Source organism: Pelecanus crispus, chromosome 8 (assembly GCF_030463565.1).
Source record: "Pelecanus crispus isolate bPelCri1 chromosome 8, bPelCri1.pri, whole genome shotgun sequence".
Taxonomy (NCBI): Eukaryota; Metazoa; Chordata; class Aves; order Pelecaniformes; family Pelecanidae; genus Pelecanus; species Pelecanus crispus.
Genome location: NC_134650.1, coordinates 28,307,446 through 28,326,129, shown reverse-complemented (window position 1 = coordinate 28,326,129; position 18,684 = coordinate 28,307,446). Strand labels below are relative to the sequence as shown.

General features: G+C 39.4%; 1 protein-coding gene across 1 annotated transcript; it reads left to right on the top strand.

Annotated features, from left to right (window-relative positions):
* The first annotated feature begins 328 nt into the window (after positions 1–328).
* On the top strand, positions 329–17,470 carry PLA2G15 (phospholipase A2 group XV). The gene is made up of 6 exons (XM_075715848.1): positions 329–488; positions 8,483–8,639; positions 10,161–10,279; positions 11,850–11,948; positions 12,318–12,542; positions 16,439–17,470. Exons 1-6 carry the CDS (start codon positions 329–331, stop codon positions 16,948–16,950), a joined length of 1,272 nt encoding a protein of 423 aa, XP_075571963.1. The 3' UTR covers positions 16,951–17,470.
* The last annotated feature ends 1,214 nt before the right edge of the window (positions 17,471–18,684 follow it).

Here is an 18,684-nt window from a genome sequence, read left to right as displayed (position 1 = left end):
GCAGCCGGGGGCCTCCGAAAGGCGGGGGGGGGGGGCCGCCGGGCCTACAGAGGTTTCGGCGGTGCTGGGCACTGCGCGGGGCCGCCGGGGGCTGCTGCGGGAAGCGAGGCCGCGCGGCGGCTCGGTGGCTCCGCGATCGGCTGGTGACGCCTGCGGGGGCGGGGCCGGCTGCGGCCCGGGCGGGGCGGCGCGGGGCGGGGCGGGCCCTTTTCTGGCCGGGCCGGGCGGCGGGGCCGCACTACGGCGGGGCCGCGGCAGCCCCGGTGGAGCGACGCGTCCGCGCAGGTGGCGGCGGCGGCTCCCGGCCCCGGGGTTATGCGCTGGGGTGATGGTCCCGCCGGCCGGCGCTAGGCACCTCCCGCGCTCGGGAGGAAGCCCCTTCCTCAGCCGCCTGCTCCTCCTCCTCCTCCTCCTCCTCCTGCTGCTGCTGTGCCCCGGCGGCGGGTGCCTGCCGCGCCGCCGGCCCGCGGGGCCGCCCGTGGTGCTGGGTAAGAGCCGTGCGTGCGTCTGGCGCCGCGGCAGCCGGGCGCGCCCGCTGTCTCGGCCCCCCTGCCCCGGTAGGGGGGCGGCGGGAGGCCCGAGGCGCGGCGGGCGCAGCCGCGGGGGTGCGCGCCCACCCGCCCGCCGCCGCCGCCCGGGGTCTCCGGGGCGTTTCGCCGAGCGACCCCGCGTTATGAGCGCCCCGCTTGCTGCGGGTACCGGGGGGCGCCGGCGCTGGGCACGGCGCGGCTTCTCCGTGACTTTGCCCCGTCCCTGGCCCGGCCGCGAAAGGGAAAAACACAGGCCCGGGTAGGGGGGGCCGGGCACCTCGCATCACACCGCGGGGGGGGCACCGGCATGCCGAAAATACTCGGTTGTCTTTGCTTGTCAGCGGGTGTGGGAAAAGCAAGGCTCGTTTAAATACGTTCTTAGCTCGTTAACTAAAGCCAGACCCTCTCCCGGTTTTCCTCTGTACGAAGCTTTCGTACGAGAGGTTGGAATCAGATGTGGAAGGAGGCGTGACTGGATGTTACAGCAGGCAAAGGGCGAGTGCTTTGAAAATAATAGGCTTATTTCATCACACAAGAGAGAAAATGAATACTGATTACTGACCTGTGGCTTCACCTGTTAACGCAAAATAGTTTCTAGCAAATATGTAGAAAGCATTCATATAGTGGTTGCTAAGCAGTATTTGTTAGATGCTTTTTGTATCCATTGATAAAAAGAATTGTGAATAAATTTTAAATGTTTTAACAACTTGTCTACTGAAACTATAATTCTTAAGCATTCCAATACATTAAGTGCACTTGGTGATATTAATGTCAGTAGTCAGTCCTGTGACTGTATTTGGTATGCTGCGCGTTCTTATGCAATTAACCTTGTGATAAAGGGGGAAGGAAAAAGTAAGAAAATGGGAAAAATACTGGGAAAAGGATAATCACTGGCATGTGGTTCAGTTTAAGCTCCATTTATTTGTAGACATTTAGGTTCTGCTGTTGGCTTTATTACTACTCTTACAAACTTCTGGCATAAAAGGGTAAATGCTACACAAGAACCTTTTAAAAGATGATGTGTATCTCGGGACCATCATGTACGAATTCACAGTTCTCAATAGACGGCTGAACTAACTCAGAGGATGTAGATTTGGAAGAAGAAACCACAAAAGGGTGGCCTACGAGGCTGGAGTTAAAATGGGAGCAAAAGTTCTTTGAGTTCTGTCTGTGAAAGTTAGAAGCAATCTTTTATCCCATCTCTCCAATCTGCAGTGCTGGGTTTTAGCTCTAAGTTTTGGCACTTATTCCAGTGCAAGCTTCTTGATGACAAAGGTGATGGTGTTTTAGTTGCTGATCCATATATTCAACTCTAGCTATGAAGGAATCAAAGAAGATTTAAAAGCAATTGGGATAAAGGGATAGTGATTATAGAAGCATGGAGTTACTACTGATGGAACTACTGTAACTATGTATGTTCCCTAAGGATGCTTTTAAAAACCATGGCTGACCTACATTTTGTTTTCCTAAGAGACATTCTGGTAAATACTGCGTGGCTGAGCACACATTCATCAGCGAGTGGTTTAAAACACAGACATTCTTGCTGTTAAAGTGAATTTTCATCAAATGCTACAGAACTTGCATCTCTTACTATTCTGCTCAGTGTCTGCATTTTAAAACTTGCTGTTTTCTGCTGCCCAGTCCTGACCTGTCCAGAAAGTGAAGATTCAATGGGGTTTAGCAAAAATATTTTTTCCGGGTTGTCTGTATGTTTGAGAAAGTGGTTGCTCTTAGGGAGTGATTTGCTGTAATGTACTGTTGTAAAATACCATGGTTTTTTGATGTATAGAAATAACTGTTGTAAAAACACCTGCACTAAGAGCTTAGCTCCAATTAGACATGACGTGAGCAGTGAAGGTCAAACAAATAAAGGAGAGGAAGGAGTGACTGTCGGTTGCTCACTGGTTCTGTATGAAATGTTCTCATCTTGATTCTAGTTAACTTGTCATGACCTTTTCTTCACCCTTCTTGCATATGTGACATGTTAAGATAAGCTTTTTAGGAATTACGGTGATGAGGATGATAGAAGGGTTTAGGAGAATCATTTAGGGAGGCATTCTGAATGCTGGCTTAGCACAGGTGTTTGGGAGAGGGGAGAAAAACACGTGTTGCACTGGAATCATAAATGCAAAAGGAGATTGAGAGGTGTATGGAAGAGTGCATTATACAGGCCCATATGAGCCTGAGATGATTTTGGAGTCCATACAAGAGGGGGATACAGAGCTGATCCTCCTGACTTACCTGGCTGGCATCTAGACCCTTAATTCCTCATATGTGTTCAGTTTTTAAATATGTTCTTTATCTTGTAGTAGATGTGGTGTCACAGTCTAAGCATTCACTCCTGGTCTGTTTGGAAGTTAAAACCCTTAAGTAGAAAGGGGAGTTGACAAGTTTGGTCTTATTATGTGCCTGGCAAGTTGGCCATCTGATTTTAAGGAATAAAGAAGGAATGTTGTTTAAAGGAATGTTATCAACATAATAACTCATAAATGTTGACCAGTGATGGTCACAAGACCCAGTGTAACTTGCTGTCAAATTTTTTTGTGTAATGACCTGACTTGCAGTTGCAACCTGTGCTTACCCAAGTAACGGAGGAGGAAGTAGAGCAGTAGTTTGCAAATACAGGATGTTGCTTATATATGAGTAACTTTGTTCTGCTCCCCAGGTACTAACAAAAATACTGCTTCTAGGAATCTCAAATCTGAAAACAGATGAGCTGGGTGAGCTGCTTGAACACAACCTTGTAACTGCTGGCTGTAGCTGTGGTGGCAACAGATCTCAGATTTGTAGAGCCCCTTAAGTGGCTTAGGTGAAGTATGGTTCTGTGAAACAGCAAAGCCAATCTTAACGGCTCATTAGTGTTCCCCCAGCTTTCCTCCTGCCTGCTTAGTGGCCGCTTTGTGGAGTCATTCGTCTTGCTAAAGCATAAGAAAATTAACCTGTTGAGGAAGAAGTGATTAGTTTTGTAGTTGAATTACCTTAATGGAGGGGCTGGCACAAGGAATGTGGAGAGCAGCACTACTGTTTGGATTAGGTTATTTTTTTTTCAAGGTGGTCTGTGCATCACCAAATGGTGCCTTAGTAGCAGGAGCTATTATGCCTGAAGATCGTGATTGTATGTACCAGGGGAGGCAAGACCAGGGACCAAACTGACATGGGCAGTAATTGACAGAAGAATACTGCAATGCAATTGCTCAGGTTTCTCTGAGATTTAAACAGCAAAGCATCTAAGGGTATTCATATAACAGTGGCACTAGGGAAGAAATGTCAAGTAAAAGTCAAAACCTTACTTCCCGAGTCCTGCCTGAAGGTTTGATATCAAAGACACAATGCTCATTAAAATGTAAAATGTTTTGGGGGTAAAGAGGACTACTTAAGAAACTGAATTGCTTTCATGCCTTTTTTAAGAGTTTCCTATTCAGCCAGGACGATATATTCGTACAGGAAAATATCCTTTAAGAACCAGGACAACCTACTGAATACCTCTGCTGCTGACAATATCTACTATATACACAGATGCTGTGCGAGTACTTCTGGATATCTGTGTCATGTTTACATGCAATTATAATATTTTTGCACTTCTCATCACTTTGGTTATATATTCAACTTGCTTGTCTTCTAATGCTCATAATAAGAAGTTCCTTTATTTTGTGGCTTTTCTCCTTCATTTTTCTCATATAGTCCATCGATAATCACTGCTATCTCATGTCTTATCAATTTTGGGAGCTGATAACCTGTCCTTATAAGATCAGCGGCGGATTCACTGAACTCTTTACCTTTTAGAGCTGACTCAACACAATTACTATATCAATGTTCTGATACCTTCTGCAAACAATTTGTTAGGTACTTGGCTAAAGTTTTCTAGAAAGACACCTAAATGAAGTTTGTTAATAATTGATTTACATGCAAAAGAGGTTTGTCTCTGAATTCCTGCTGACTGCTAATTGAGGTGTGCGTGTTTGTATGGTCAGCTGGCTAGATGTCAGGAGTGATTTAAATGTTTATGCCTCATGTGATCTGAGGTATCTAGGAGTATCATGTGAGATGTTGTTTGCTTTCTTGTTCCTAATTTTAAACACAAGCCTTTTCTGTGGCAGTCTATCGTTGAGTCTATGAGCTACTTTGAGACATTCTCCTTAGAGAGCTGTGGTCAGAGTTTAAAATTAATTTTCCAGAAAACTTGGTTCATTTTGAAGGAAAGCTAATTTATAGAACCAAAAATATGACAGTTATTTGAGGAAATTATACCAGTAAAAAAGTTACGATAGTTGATATGTATCCAAAGGCATGTGCATTTCAGATACAAGTAGTAAAAAAGGTACTAATTGATGGCCTCTTTGCCACACAAAACAGCTGTCCTCCCCCCCAGCTATTATATAGGTACTATCTTTACTTTTTTCCAAATGAAATTTAAAATCCCCCTATTCACGGCTTTTGTTCAGTGTTCTTTTCCCTTTGTTTCCTAAGAGGTATTAAGGCAAGTCACTTTCCAGGGTGTAATTTGCTTATTGTCTTCTGCTGGGAACTATGAATCAGTCATTAAGACTTAAGGATAGTGATAGGCAGGAGTATTGGTGTATCCTAAAACTAGTTATTGTAGTTCCCAGGCATGGAAAAGTCTGTAACGTCTTTAAACTCTCAAATGAAATTCGTAAATGTGCTTTCCATAAGCTTTAATCAAACAAGAACACATCCCTGAAGGAGATCTACTAGTTTTGTCCAGGCAGCTGAGACAAAAAAAAAAACCAGCAAAGGATACTGTAATATTGGAAGTGAATTGGGCTCATAGATGGATTGGAATGAGTTCTGTTGGGATTACCATCTTTGTGAAAAATGAGAATATGCTAGAACTGATACATCATCAAATCTGATGGAAACACTTTTTTCTGCTGAATATGAAGTCTCATTGTATTTCCAAATATTGCAGTGCAGAAGTCAATACATGTATTATACAACTGCAAATTAGGGAAGCAAGGGTACTGCTTGAGATCTGTTCTTGGACACCCAGTTTTAGCTAGTGCTGATGTATTTTGCAGAACTCTTGCCAGTTATTTTGTGCATTCATGGGTTCAGTCTGCAGGCTTTAAAAAGTAAGAACTTTCTATAATTTTTCCAGCAAAAAGGCTTAGAAACTGCAGGTATTAGTAGATGAGAGGATGAGGAGAAAAATTACTTACATATTACTCTGCCCACAGATGCTTTCTGTGTATGGTCTGAAAGCAAAGGGAAATGTGTTTCTTCTAATGCTTTCGAGTTCCATCACAGAAAACTCAGAAAGGCATGTCCTTATCCTACAGAATTAATCTTCGGTGTGATCTTTTTTTTAATGTGTTACTTATCAAAAGCCACCAAGTAGTTCTCCAGTCAAAATGTAAATCATTAACACTTAAATTGTGTGGGGTGAGGACTGAAGATCTTGCATGTTTCTTTCCATAATCTGAAAAATCAGAATTTATATTTTGTTCCCTATAGCTTCATCATGAACCCTCTTCAGCTTGCAGAATATACTTTAGAAAATAAAACACAAGTTGTGAATTAGTGATTAGCAGTGTCACTGTTAATACGGAAATGTAAACCTGAAAAAACATTTTTTCTTAATCCCTGCTTTACAAACAAACAGGCATCACACCTATACATGACACTTTAACTGCAGTACTGTATCTTGGCACAGGTGGAACTTGCCCCTTATCTTTTGTTTAGAATTAAATAAATTACCACTTTTCAACTTGTTCCTTGTGATCCCTTGGGTAAAAATTAGTATGTAATATTTCTTGTCTTCTGCTCTGAATTGGACACAGGAGCACAGCCTCTGTCTTCAAGAAGCCTGAGGATAAAATATCGTAACCAAATTAAATTTGCAATTGATCTAAGATCGCTCCATTAAGTCAAAGCAAGACTTTGTAGAGTTTCCTGCTTTCAGTACTCTTGTTGATAAATGTATCTTGATTATAATCTTAAACCTTGTCAGTTGTGAGCACTCTGAGCGGGAGTGCTTATGATTATTTGAGTGCTGTTTGGAAACCTCAGCAAGTTCTTAAAACTCTGACAGTCCAGCCATTTGCCTAAGTTTTTGAAAGCTACCTTTGCTGGGAGAACTTGATTTTTACCCAAGGAAATGAGATTCCAGGGTAGAATAGAATGTCACTCTTCTTTGTTTTGCATTGCAACTGAAGACAAAAATCAACCTGTTCTGTCCTTGGCAGGCCTGCTGCTGAAACTGGCCAGCATGAATGATTGATAGAAGTAGAATTACATTCTCTTCCTTTTTTAAGAGCACTGATACAGTACAGGCACAAGACTGTGGAAGTAGCTGTTGCCTTATAGTTCTATAAGCAATAACTAAATGGCATTTTGTAAGGTTACAGGCCTGAACTTCAGTAAACTCTTTCTAGGGTGTGATGCAATACTATAATCTCCCTTTTTATGCTTTCCAGTATATCGGAGTCCTTGAGATATGACCTAAAATAAACTGTGGTCAGCTACTGGGTCTTTTAACATTTCACTTAAGACTACAGAAATAAAAAACACTAAAAACCTAATGAGAAAGTAGGGGTAGCAAATAAAGAAATCCTGAGGTGTGTCTTTGGTGGTGGGGCATAACCTGCACTGGCTGAAGGTTGTAAGAGTGTGGTTGTCCAGGTCCATATTTAGTCTGAAATTCTGTCCTTTTTCTGTTCTGTAATAAGTGTTTCTCTGAAAGCATATCTGGCTTTCCAGTTAAATTGGGTGTTCCACTAAAAGATATTATGTCTTTCTTTAAACCATGGCTAAGTATCAGTGTTCTATAGAACTTAAACTGTTTTGATTAAATAATTTACTGAAGTGGGGGGGGGGGGGAAGTAACTGTATGGGTAGGCCTGCATTAAAAAACTTCAAAATTAAACATTGACAAGTAAATGGGATACAGTGATGCACACCCAAAAAAGGTGGGGGGGTGTGGAGCTGAAAGGGCTGGGGGGGATCCTGTAACAAGTGCCTAACTCCTCAAGTTTCTAATACTTCGTTAACAGAAAAGTTTCTCTATACCTTTGCATTTCTGGTTCTTGAGGAAGAAATGATTAAACATAACAATGTAAGAAGTTTCTCTGGAAACTTGCTGCTGAAAATTGTAAGAGCATTTTTTAAGCCTGGTTCTAATTTAGAAATAATATTCCTGTCTCCATCTAGTGTTTAAAACAAAAGAAAATAAAAATTCATCAAAGGAATACTGGCATTTAGTATATGCCTTAAGAACAGTGCAATTCAGAGAAGGTGCAAATACAAGACCCTTCCCTCCAAGTATTACTGATGTAGTGTATCAAAACCAACCAAACAAAAAAAAACCATCAAAACTGTTGTTGCATCCACACCTAAATGGGAAAGACATGAAACTATGTATTTGGACTATTATGCTAGCCAGCTAAATCTTGTGTAGCATAAGTGTGGTCGGAGGTGAAGAAGTGAAAATAAAAAAAAACATAAATGGAGCTGCTTTCACTTTTCACATTTTTTTATGTCAAATTGATAGTTTGCAGGCAACTGTTTAAAGAGGACAGGAAGACTTGCATGTGCAGTTGTAATACTCTGAAGAAAAAATTCTTTCAGAAAGATTCAGTTTGCACTTTAAAACACAGATAGTTTTGATAATGTCCAAGACCATCTGTTTTGTACCCATGGCCTAACATTACCTGCTCCTATACAGTCTGCTCTTTGATGTTATGAACTGTTGATCCAGAATTATTCTACATGGTGGCTCCTCAGCTAATGATTTTTAAAAATCTAAATATTTTCAGTGGAAAATGTGCATGCAGTACTTTGTTCTTAGGTAATTTTTTTTAATTCAGTTATAAAACTTAATGGTATCTCTGGATGCAGTGATACTGCATATGAGGGCTACGGTATTAAGATGTGTATATTATAATGTAAAATGTTATACATTTTAATTTTAAGTGTCGTCTTTTTGTATCTTTCAGTTCCGGGGGACTTAGGTAATCAGTTGGAAGCAAAGTTAGATAAGCCATCAGTAGTGCACTATCTCTGCTCTAAGAAGACAGACAGTTATTTTACACTCTGGCTGAATTTAGAATTGCTCCTGCCTGTCATCATCGACTGCTGGATTGATAATATCAGGTAAGACCAGAAATGTTGCTCTTTGCAGTTATGTCCTTTCCTTAGACTGACATGCTTTGTACAGAATGGCCACCTTAAACTTTCTTTTCTGGTTCAAGACCAGTGAGAGAAATTACTTGGAATTCTGCTAGGTAGAGTAATAGGATGAATCAGAAGATGTGGCTCTGTTGCATCTGAGGTAGCTGTTCCTCAGTAATGAAAAGCAGAAATTCTCTTAGTTTCTTCTACTTTCTTTCATACCAGTTACCCAGTGTTGGTCTGGGCACTTATCAGACACTTCTGTAGGCTGATCTAAAGCAGAACATTTTCTGCTTTTTTGATGCGTTCAGTTTTGATGAGGCAAGGGGGAAGGAGGTACATTGGGCAGCACGGAGGGGGCAGGCAGGAGGAACGTAAGCGTGCGCTTTTGCTGGCAGCGTGTCGTTAGAGAGTGGTCTCATGGGCAGCTGAGACACATGGGGTCCTTCAAGGGCAGTCTGGAAGTCTTTCCAGAATTATTTTGGTTTAAAACGTTGCCTAATTTAAAGCTTCCAGACTATTTCATTTTTCAATCTGCTTCATTGATGTTCCTGTAAAAATCATAAATATATCTATGAAAACAAGAAATACTTGGCTTGTGCAATTTAAAAATATTGTATTGGCATGTTGCTCTTTTATGTGAATATACCAAGCTGTTGTGTAGTGGTACCTCTGCTTTGAGTCTTGCTATATGCGTTACAGGTTAGAGAGATTTTTGGTGTGTGAAGATTTGAGTATCAATTCAAATTCTAAGGCTCCATCTGGGGGTAAAAACTTGCGTTCAGAAATAGCAGTTGTATTAATACGGTTTTAAAAACAAACAAAACCCCAACAACAATAATTAAAAAAAAAGCCAAATCCTGACACAATGCTCCAGATTCTTCATATCTCAAATGGATTTGAAAAGTATCTACAAAACACTCAATATCTCTATGTGTTTCCTGACGAACCAATGGTTATTAGTTGAGAAATATCAAGTACTCCCTTATGCTGGTATCGGTGTTCTAGTTAAACAGAAATGAATTTTTTTTATCTAGAAGAATTTTTCTGATATCTGATTTTACAGGTATTCTGCTGCCACATTCTTGGGTACTTGACAAGTTTTCTCCATTATGTGACTTGATGCAAAGTGAAATGGTATAGAACTGTATAAACTAGCTTATATCCTGAAGTTGAAGTTCAGCAACAATCCTGTATACTCAGTTTTACAGAGAAGATAAGTCTCAGATTCTGCATGTAAAGCATTAAGCTAATTAAAATAATTGTTTGCATAGTATAACCTCTTAGCCATTAGAGTACTCTTATCGTGTCTGCCTGTGGTTTTTGGTGTGTGGGGTTTTTGGTTTTTTTTCCTTCTGGGTAATAGCACTTGTTCTTGCAATAACAAGTTCTTGTTACTGCACTCAGGATGTAAGACCTCATGTTGCTGAGAGTTGTCATGTGGTAATACAACGTTTCATGTTTTCCTCCCTTTTTTTTTTTCTTTTTTCTTTTTCCCCCCAGGCTGGTATATAATCGAACAAGTAAGATTACAGAACCACCAGATGGTGTGGATATCAGAGTCCCAGGTTTTGGGCAGACATTTTCCTTGGAGTTCCTTGACCCAAGTAAAAGGAGTGTTGGTATGTACAAGCTGTGTCAAGTGCTTTGTCATTGTGGGATTTTTCTAGTGTGTCTTTATACAACAAGCTACTGAAAGGTGATTTCAAATTACAGTTCTGTTTAGAAGTAGAAAACCAAATTTTTTTTTTGGTTGTAGGGTAGCATATGACTCACTTTGCTCTTAAGTGTTTTCATTGCGTTGTTTTGTCTGTTGTTTGGCCTGAGAGATTGAGACAAAAAGATTCCATGTTATTTAGTCTTGTGCCAAATTTAAGTTCTCTGGATGAAACTTGAGTAGGCAATTTGAAGATAGACACTTTCAGAAAATGAGATGGGTTGAGTAGAAAATTCTGTGACTGAAGCTTGACAAGCCAAACCAAATAAAACCACTTAATTTCAGCTTAGTTCTGAGTAAGATGTTCTTTGGCCTAAAGAATGAGTTAATGGGCTTGGGAGATACGGTACCACACTCTGTAGTTCCCTGCCTTTTGTCAGTGTCAGAATAATTATATAATTACATTTGTGCTGCAAAAGATTTCTGCAGTAATGTGCTTGCAGTTTTTTTGTTTTAGTGTTTTTGTAGAAGTCATCTTTCAGAAAACACTGACTCTGATAAGCTTTTGTGAAGAGTTGTTAGCTGTGGCTCAAGACTTAAGTAATTTAATAGTCAGTAATGCACTGAACTTCACATGCTTCATAGCATGGATTTCTTTTTCTTTTCTGTAGGCAGCAATGCCCAAAAGGGCAGTATGTGTTTAATGATCTTCACTAGATGACTCTTATAACAGGGCCATATTTAAATTTGCCTGTGGTTGCTTCAGGGACTACATGATAAGCATTCAAGACTAATGAGTGAGAGTCTGCTCAAAACGTAAATATGGCTGATATTCAATAGGATGTTTTGACAATTTTTCAAACTGTTACTAGATGCATTTAATTGTGGTAATGCTTACATCCTGTGTGTCAAAGCTTGTAAAATGTAACATCTTTCAATATGTAGCCAGTCTGCAAATGTTTCCCTTCTTTGCTATTAAAGCATTATGTTCAGTTACTTAAGTCTTAGTCCACTACCTGATAGACAGAAAAATAGTTTTGGGGTAGTTTCCAGAATTTTGCCCTGGGGTAGACTGTAAGCATTTGTTTCCAAGAATAAATGCTGAAGTCCAGGCCAATCTTTATGAATGTATTATATACCCTACCTGAAGTTAATTTGCAATCAACAAAAGCTAGGACTCTAATGTAGTAATTCTGAGATGTACTCTTTACAGTTCAAGGGTTAGACACATTTCTGCTGAAGAAAATTTACCCATTCTATGTATGCCACATCTTGCTGCCACACTTGTTTGATAGATCAGCCAACTAGTCAGAAGTTTTAATAATGGTTTTCTCTCACTTTTGGGGGACAGTGAGCATAACTCATTTTGTTTAATATGCAGCTTCCTAGATTATCTAAGACTACAGTTTCAATGTCTATATATGGGATCGGAGATAATGCCTCCAGAACTTACTTTGTTTTGTGATAGTGTCTGACAGCTGCTTTTAATGCTAATCTTTTCACGGCTCTGTTTCTCTCTTATCTGATATCTACAGGCAGTTACTTTTATATGCTGGTGCAGAGTTTAGTAGATTGGGGCTACAAACGTGATGAAGATGTAAGAGGAGCACCTTATGACTGGCGAAAGGCACCAAGTAAATAACATATTGTTACTTGAACGCAATTTTGACTCTCGGTAGGCAAATAATGTTTTGGGTCACTTCTCTCATCCTGCCTACCTGTACAATTTTACTTAAAGGACCCGGATGAAAGCTCTGTGGTGTGGTTTCTTCTTCTGCTTTAAACAACTTGCTACTTAAGACTTGCTTAAAAACAAAACAACAAAAAACCCACACCACCAAAACACATCCCCACAAAACCACCCACCTCTCCCACTTAATACTGGAATTTCTAAGCTCTGCATTATTAATTCCACAGACAGTTTCAATAAACCTTTTAAAGAATTGTGTTGAAGTTCAGCGTTCACAATTAATAACTGTGTAACCTGTGTATGTTTACTTTAGATGAGAACGGAGACTATTTTGTGGCCCTTCGCAAGATGATAGAGTTAATGTATGAGCAGTATGGAAGTCCTGTTGTCTTAATTGCCCACAGTATGGGTAATATGTACACCCTCTACTTCCTCAACCATCAGACTCAAGATTGGAAAGACAAGTACATAAAGGATTATGTGTCATTAGGTGCTCCATGGGGAGGAGTGGCTAAAACTCTCCGTGTGCTGGCTTCAGGTATGTAATTTGAGGGTTTGCAATGTATTTTTAGTAGTGCAAGGTATTAACTAGACTGCTAACTGTAAGGTGGGAGGATGAGAGTTTAAGGTACTATGAAGTTAAAAAATTAACTTTTTCATAAGTGATGACAACTTGATGTTTCAAGTGTCGTGACCAGACTGTTATTCTTTATGTTCATAGGAGTGGACTCAGTTTTTTTTTATGTGCCTTAACAAGGAGCTGCGTCCCCTCTTGACCTCCCCTAACCTCTTTTCAGTAGATTGTTGTGTCATCTGCTGTTTGGCCTGGTGTCTTCTATTTCTGTCACTTCTGCCTCCAGCCTGATTGCTCTCTGTTCAGTATTGCAAAGCTAACAAGGACTCCACAGTATTCAGTAGTTTCCTTTGATTAAAGATCATACAGTCGCTTGAGGCTAACATTAAGGGAAACTTGTTCACATGGTGGTGAAATGCTGCCCATAGCACAAATGCCTGTTGAAAGTTATAACTCTACAGATAAGGACAGTGAATCTTGGAGATCTTGGGTTTAGCATACTGGATAAGGCTGAAACTAAAAAAAGAAAGATCTGCAAATGACTGATAGAAAAAGTTCACTTACCCTACTATTGATACCGTAATTATTTCATGTGCTTTGGCATTGAGTTCATGATGTTTCTGGCGTGGTGTTTTAGCTTGTTTCTGACTTGTTAGCTTTGGATATCACTATCTTCTTCCTAAACAAAGCTGACATCAGAAACTGGACTTCATCAAAATGCAGAAAACACAGCAAGTGCCAGCCATGCATGGACAAATCAAAGAATACTTTGCTTAGCAAAGGCATTTGATTCTGAATGGTAGTGCACAGCTCATTTACTAATTAGAAAACTTAAACTGGATGTTTGTATTGAGTTATACATTGTTAAATCTATTGCAATGGCACTGTAAAAATTGATTTCCCTTTTCCCACAGGCTTTTTCTGACAAGTTTGCATGCTACAGAAATGGCAGGAAGTGAGCAATGTTAATATCGCCTTCATAAATTTCCACATGATTATATAAAATTCCACAGTCCCAGATTTCTGTTGGATTAAACTTTTGTGCTTCACATCTTGTTTATCCTTTATGATGCATCTCATCCAAAGTGGCTAGCTATATGAATGCATAATGAATAGTTGAATTTCTACTAAAATGTAGTCACCTTTTAATCTGTATGTCTGTTGTACTAAACTCTGTGTTTTGAAGCAGAAATTTAAGAACCTTGTAGGAAAGTTAAATGGCTGGAACATAATATCAGAATGCACATTTTTAGGCTAGTTCTCTCTCAAATATTTGTAGTAAATCACCACCATCAGGCATTAACACTTGGATTACATTAGTCTATTAAAGAGTTTCTAAAATTGACATTATCAGGATGTTAGTATGCAGAATTGTTGCTTTAATGAAAAATACTGCATTGCTCCAAGAAAGACAAGGCCAGCTATAAGTGCATTCTTTCTGCTCCCATTCCTCTTTATAATATGGTAATTGCTAGGAACTTCATGTCAAATTAACAGTTATGTTATCAAAGTGGTAAACAGTACACAGGTGGAATTATATTCTCTAGACCTTCTGTGATACTTCCTGCTACTTATTCATGTGCTTTGCAGGATCAATACTTCTTTCATTACAATTCCAGTGCCAATAAAGTCAGGATGTTCTTCCCACTACAGTGAGGAAAGACACAAAGTTCACTGTGCTGGTTGGTTTGTTTGGGTGGTTTTTGTCAGCTTGAGATGCTAGTGGTATCTTCCTTAGACCTAGTATTTTGTTCACTAAATGTCAATGAGTGTTGTGCCTGCTGACTTAAACATGGTCTTGGGCATACAGTACTTCTGCACTTCAGAGAAAAGTAAAGTATTTGATAAGCATTTTGTAATGGCTCTGTAGGAGAAGGCTGGAATAGTCAGGTTCTGTGTTTGATTATTCTACTGGAAATAAATTTTGTACACATTCCTTTCATTGTTCAATTTGGAACTTGGGCTTGCTTTGAAAACTGACAAGTAGTATTCAGTAGCTTAGTGGTGAGGGTGCACAGTTAAGTATTTATACCACGCAGTAACATGAAACACATTTTTCAGGACCTTTGTGGTTCTTGCTGTGCTCTTTTCAGTTTTCTTTTTATCTGTTTCAGAGTTATACTAGCAATGTCTCCATACAGTCGTCCTAAACATGGCATGAAAGACTGTGCTTTAGGTCTCCTTGCTGAAGCAATAGTGCCACCTTATGGAATTGAAAATTATACTTTGGTGCTATTTCTGGAATAGGAGTTTCGGTTTAAGTATTTAAATTTTTATGGTGTGGTTGACCTGTATCACAACATGCTGTAACCACCTGGACCTAATAATAGAAAATCTGATTCAAGGTTCAGCTGACAAAAGAATTGAGGTGTGCCAGCCATTGTGATAATGGAAATAGGTCTGATCAGACAGTCACCATGAAAATAAACTCGGGTCTGTCTCGGGGCTTCTTTCTTTTTTTTTAGAAATTATTTCTAATAATAACTATATCTGCCACTTATTAAGCATCTTTTAATCTTGTGAAGATGCAGGAACAATGGTTAAAATATGAAGAAAGATGCATATAAATTATAACTTATGTGTTTGAGCCATCTTTGGAACAAACTGCTCAGAAAACAATGGACTTGATGTCTACAAAAAGTTTCTTGAAATGTTTTGGTCAAACTTTAGTTCTGTAATAAGAGTAAGTCTAAATTTGGTAAAGTGTAACAATTTTGTGGTTTATTGGGTATTGGATAATTTAAGACTGTTCTTGATAATATGCTCTAGCTGTCTAGATTTATATTAAGAAAATACAGTGCCTTGGAAAAGCTCATCCAGCTGAAGACATTTCCCAAGTATAGTAGTTATCAACTGTTTTTTCCAGAATTCTTGGTTTTGTGTGTCCCCGCTCCCCCCGGCAAAGATGTAGTTTAGGGTACTAGAGTTGCTACAGAATATTAGTGCTACAGTAGAGGAAACCTGTGTTCTGAGCAACACAAGTATTTTAGCAGTCTTGAAATGCTGACTGGAAGGGAAGATGCTGATATTGGTGATTTTCCATGGTTCCCACCAGAAGCTAACAAGCTCTAACTCTTCTTTTGCCGAAGTACTACACGTAGAGACTGAATTGGTTATTGAGTGCAGTGTTCTTACTTGATAGCATAAGCAGAGCCACTAATACTTGCTTTACTTCTGTTTCCTTTTATGACAAGTTATCTTTTCAGGTGACTGTTAGAGTCTGCCATTTTCTTTCAATTGTAGGCATGTTCTGGTAGGTTTCATTACAAAGGGAGTGCATAAACTGGTAAAACACTGTGCCAAATGGTAAATAAGCCATATAGTAATTTTTATAGCTATCCTGAATGAAATACTGCTACTCTGCTTGTTTTGAATGTGCAAAACTTTAAACACTTTGTTAAACCTATAAAGTCTTGTCATGAGCTCTTACATGCGTGGATAGTAGTATTTATCTGTTCTTTTGGCAAAAACATGATCTAGGAACCAGAATGCTCCAGAAGAGCATTTAAGACAAAACTTGCATATGGTATAAATAATGGCTAATAAAAGCTGATTTCTTACTTGGTTAATATAGGAAATATTTTCTCCTTTAAAAAGGAGCATATTGGAAAGGCAGCAGTATTCTTGGTTTGTTGGTCATTCATTCATCAACTTGTATTTAAATTTGTAAGTTATCAGAAGTTTGCAGAAGTTCATTATAAGGACAATCATAAATGAGGAAAAACTTCTCAAACTGTCATTGTAGGCAAAGGGAATAATCTTTTTATTCATGTTATCACTGTGAGTGGTAGTAGTTGCTGCTGGATGAGATTCATGCATTGCTTTGTGTGTAATGAAATTCCACCTTTTTTTTTTTCAAGGTGACAACAACAGAATACCCGTTATCAGTTCACTCAAGATTAGAGACCAGCAGAGATCAGCGGTTTCCACAAATTGGATGCTCCCCTACAACTACACATGGCCTCCAGATAAGGTCTTTGTAAGCACACCTACAGCTAATTACACGCTTCGGGATTACCAAAAGTTCTACAGGGACATCAATTTTGAAGATGGCTGGCTCATGAGGCAAGACACTGAACCCCTGGTCTACCAGATGACACCACCTGGTGTGCGCATACACTGTCTTTATGGTACTGGTGTGGAAACACCTGACTCCTTCTATTACGAAAGTTTTCCTGACAAAGAGCCCAAGATTCTTTACAGCGATGGGGATGGTACAGTAAACTTACAGAGTGCCTTGCAATGTCAAAAGTGGGTGGACATGCAAAAACAGGAAGTGGTGATATTTGAGCTTTCAGGAAATGAGCACATTCAAATGCTATCCAATGATACTACTATCTCCTATGTGAAAAAGCTGCTTTTTGATTTGTGATACCTTGTGTTGACAGTTATTTTCCTCACCTGTGATGCCTTCCCTTAAATATGGGAAAATGCCTTTTAATCCCTTGATATTTAGATATTTGAATTATTTATTTTGTGGGGTTTTTTAAGGCTGTGTTCAAGAAGTTGTTTGGTGTCCTAAATGATTGTTTGTCTCTGATTTGTGTTTATGATGCTTCACAGTATTTTCACATTCTGCAAATTTGGTCAAATATGCATTTTGGTGCCTCTCGTGTTGTGTCCAGTACTCACAGAGACTTTCATTTGGAGATTGTGCAGCCCATTGGCACATACTACAGAGAATCATAGATACCTGAGCTCCTTTGTGTGACTTTGCAGGGTTTGGAGTGGGAGGGCTAGGAAGGATTGCAATTTCAAATGCCTGTAGAACAAGGGCATGATATTAATTTGGGAAGCACAGTGAACTTTTTAAAGGGTCTTGCATATTCTGATCCATAGTTCCCAGTACCTTAGTTTGTAAATGTGCGTATCTACTAGGTAAGATAGGAAGAGGTCTGCCTGGTACTGCACTACCTTTGTCGTAATCCAGCCTTTCTTTTACTACAGCTTTTGGGGAAGAAAAGATAGATGTGTGAATTGCTTGAAGGTTCTTATTAGGTACCTTTGGGTTTGGGGTGGGATTTTTTTTTTAGAAGAAATTGTTTGCTTATCGACTTCTAGAACCTGATTACATACAATCTGGAGTCTGAGGAATTCTCATTTTGTGCTTTATTTGTCAACGAGGGAAAGAAGCTAAACAGTGGTTGGTGCTTGCCATAACTGTAGCTGTGTGGAGTAGCACATATATTAAAGCTAATTGAATACCGGCAAACAATCCATACAGTGCAGAATTGCATTTCTGGGTGAAAAATGATCTCCTGTAGTGGAAATGATAATGGATGGTGGGCATTAATTCAAAAAGAAAGGTGAACTTCCTGAAATGGGGTGGGAAATGGAAGCCAGCATAATACAATATGAAGTATAAACCTTGTTCTCAGTCAAATACTTAGGCTCTGATCCAATTACTGACCAAGTAGTGACTGGATCAACATTGCATTCAGCTGAAAAGAAACTTTATTTTTTAAGACTAAAATTTACTTCCCTTAGATTACAAGTTTCATTATTGCTGTTTGAAGAAGATTGGCTAAACTGTTCCTTAAACGTTTCTATAAATTGCTGAAAACACAACTCTTAATTTCCTATAGTATTGTTTTACTCAGTGTTTAAAAAAAAAAATTTCAACTCTGAACTCCACAGAAATGATAGCCTAAAGGCCACCATATTTACAACCTTGATTACAGGTTGGAGAAATAGTTTCACTCAAAGATTCTCTTTTGCTTGCTTTAAAACCAGTCACCCAGTTAGACTGCACTTAGTTTTCTGAAAATGCAATTTTGAATGCTTTCAAAATGCTAGGTCCTCCAATAAAAATGTTTTAAGAGTTTCAGAAACTCATCAGAACTATTGAGGATTCATTACTTAAACTGAAGTTGTCTAAAGGGTAAAGTTTTTAACTCTTTTGGTAGCATGCATAAAATGTTTGCTGCCATTAGACATATTAGATGTGTTGAAGTGACAGGCTTGAACTTTTGTTACTGTAGAATGCAAACATTTTGGCACAGGAGGTAGGTTTAAGGCTTTAAGTTTTAATTCAGAAATTACTTGTAAATTCAGAACAACTTGAACTAGGGTCATGGATAAGCTAAATATCTTCCTAGGGTTTAAC

Coding starts and splice junctions, on each gene's coding strand:
- PLA2G15 (XM_075715848.1), top strand. CDS start 329: ATGGTCCCGCCGGCCGGCGCTAGGCACCTCCCGCGCTCGGGAGGAAGC. Junction 10,280..11,849: donor CCCAAGTAAAAGGAGTGTTG/GTATGTACAAGC, acceptor TGATATCTACAG/GCAGTTACTTTTATATGCTG. Junction 12,543..16,438: donor TCTCCGTGTGCTGGCTTCAG/GTATGTAATTTG, acceptor TTTTTTTTCAAG/GTGACAACAACAGAATACCC.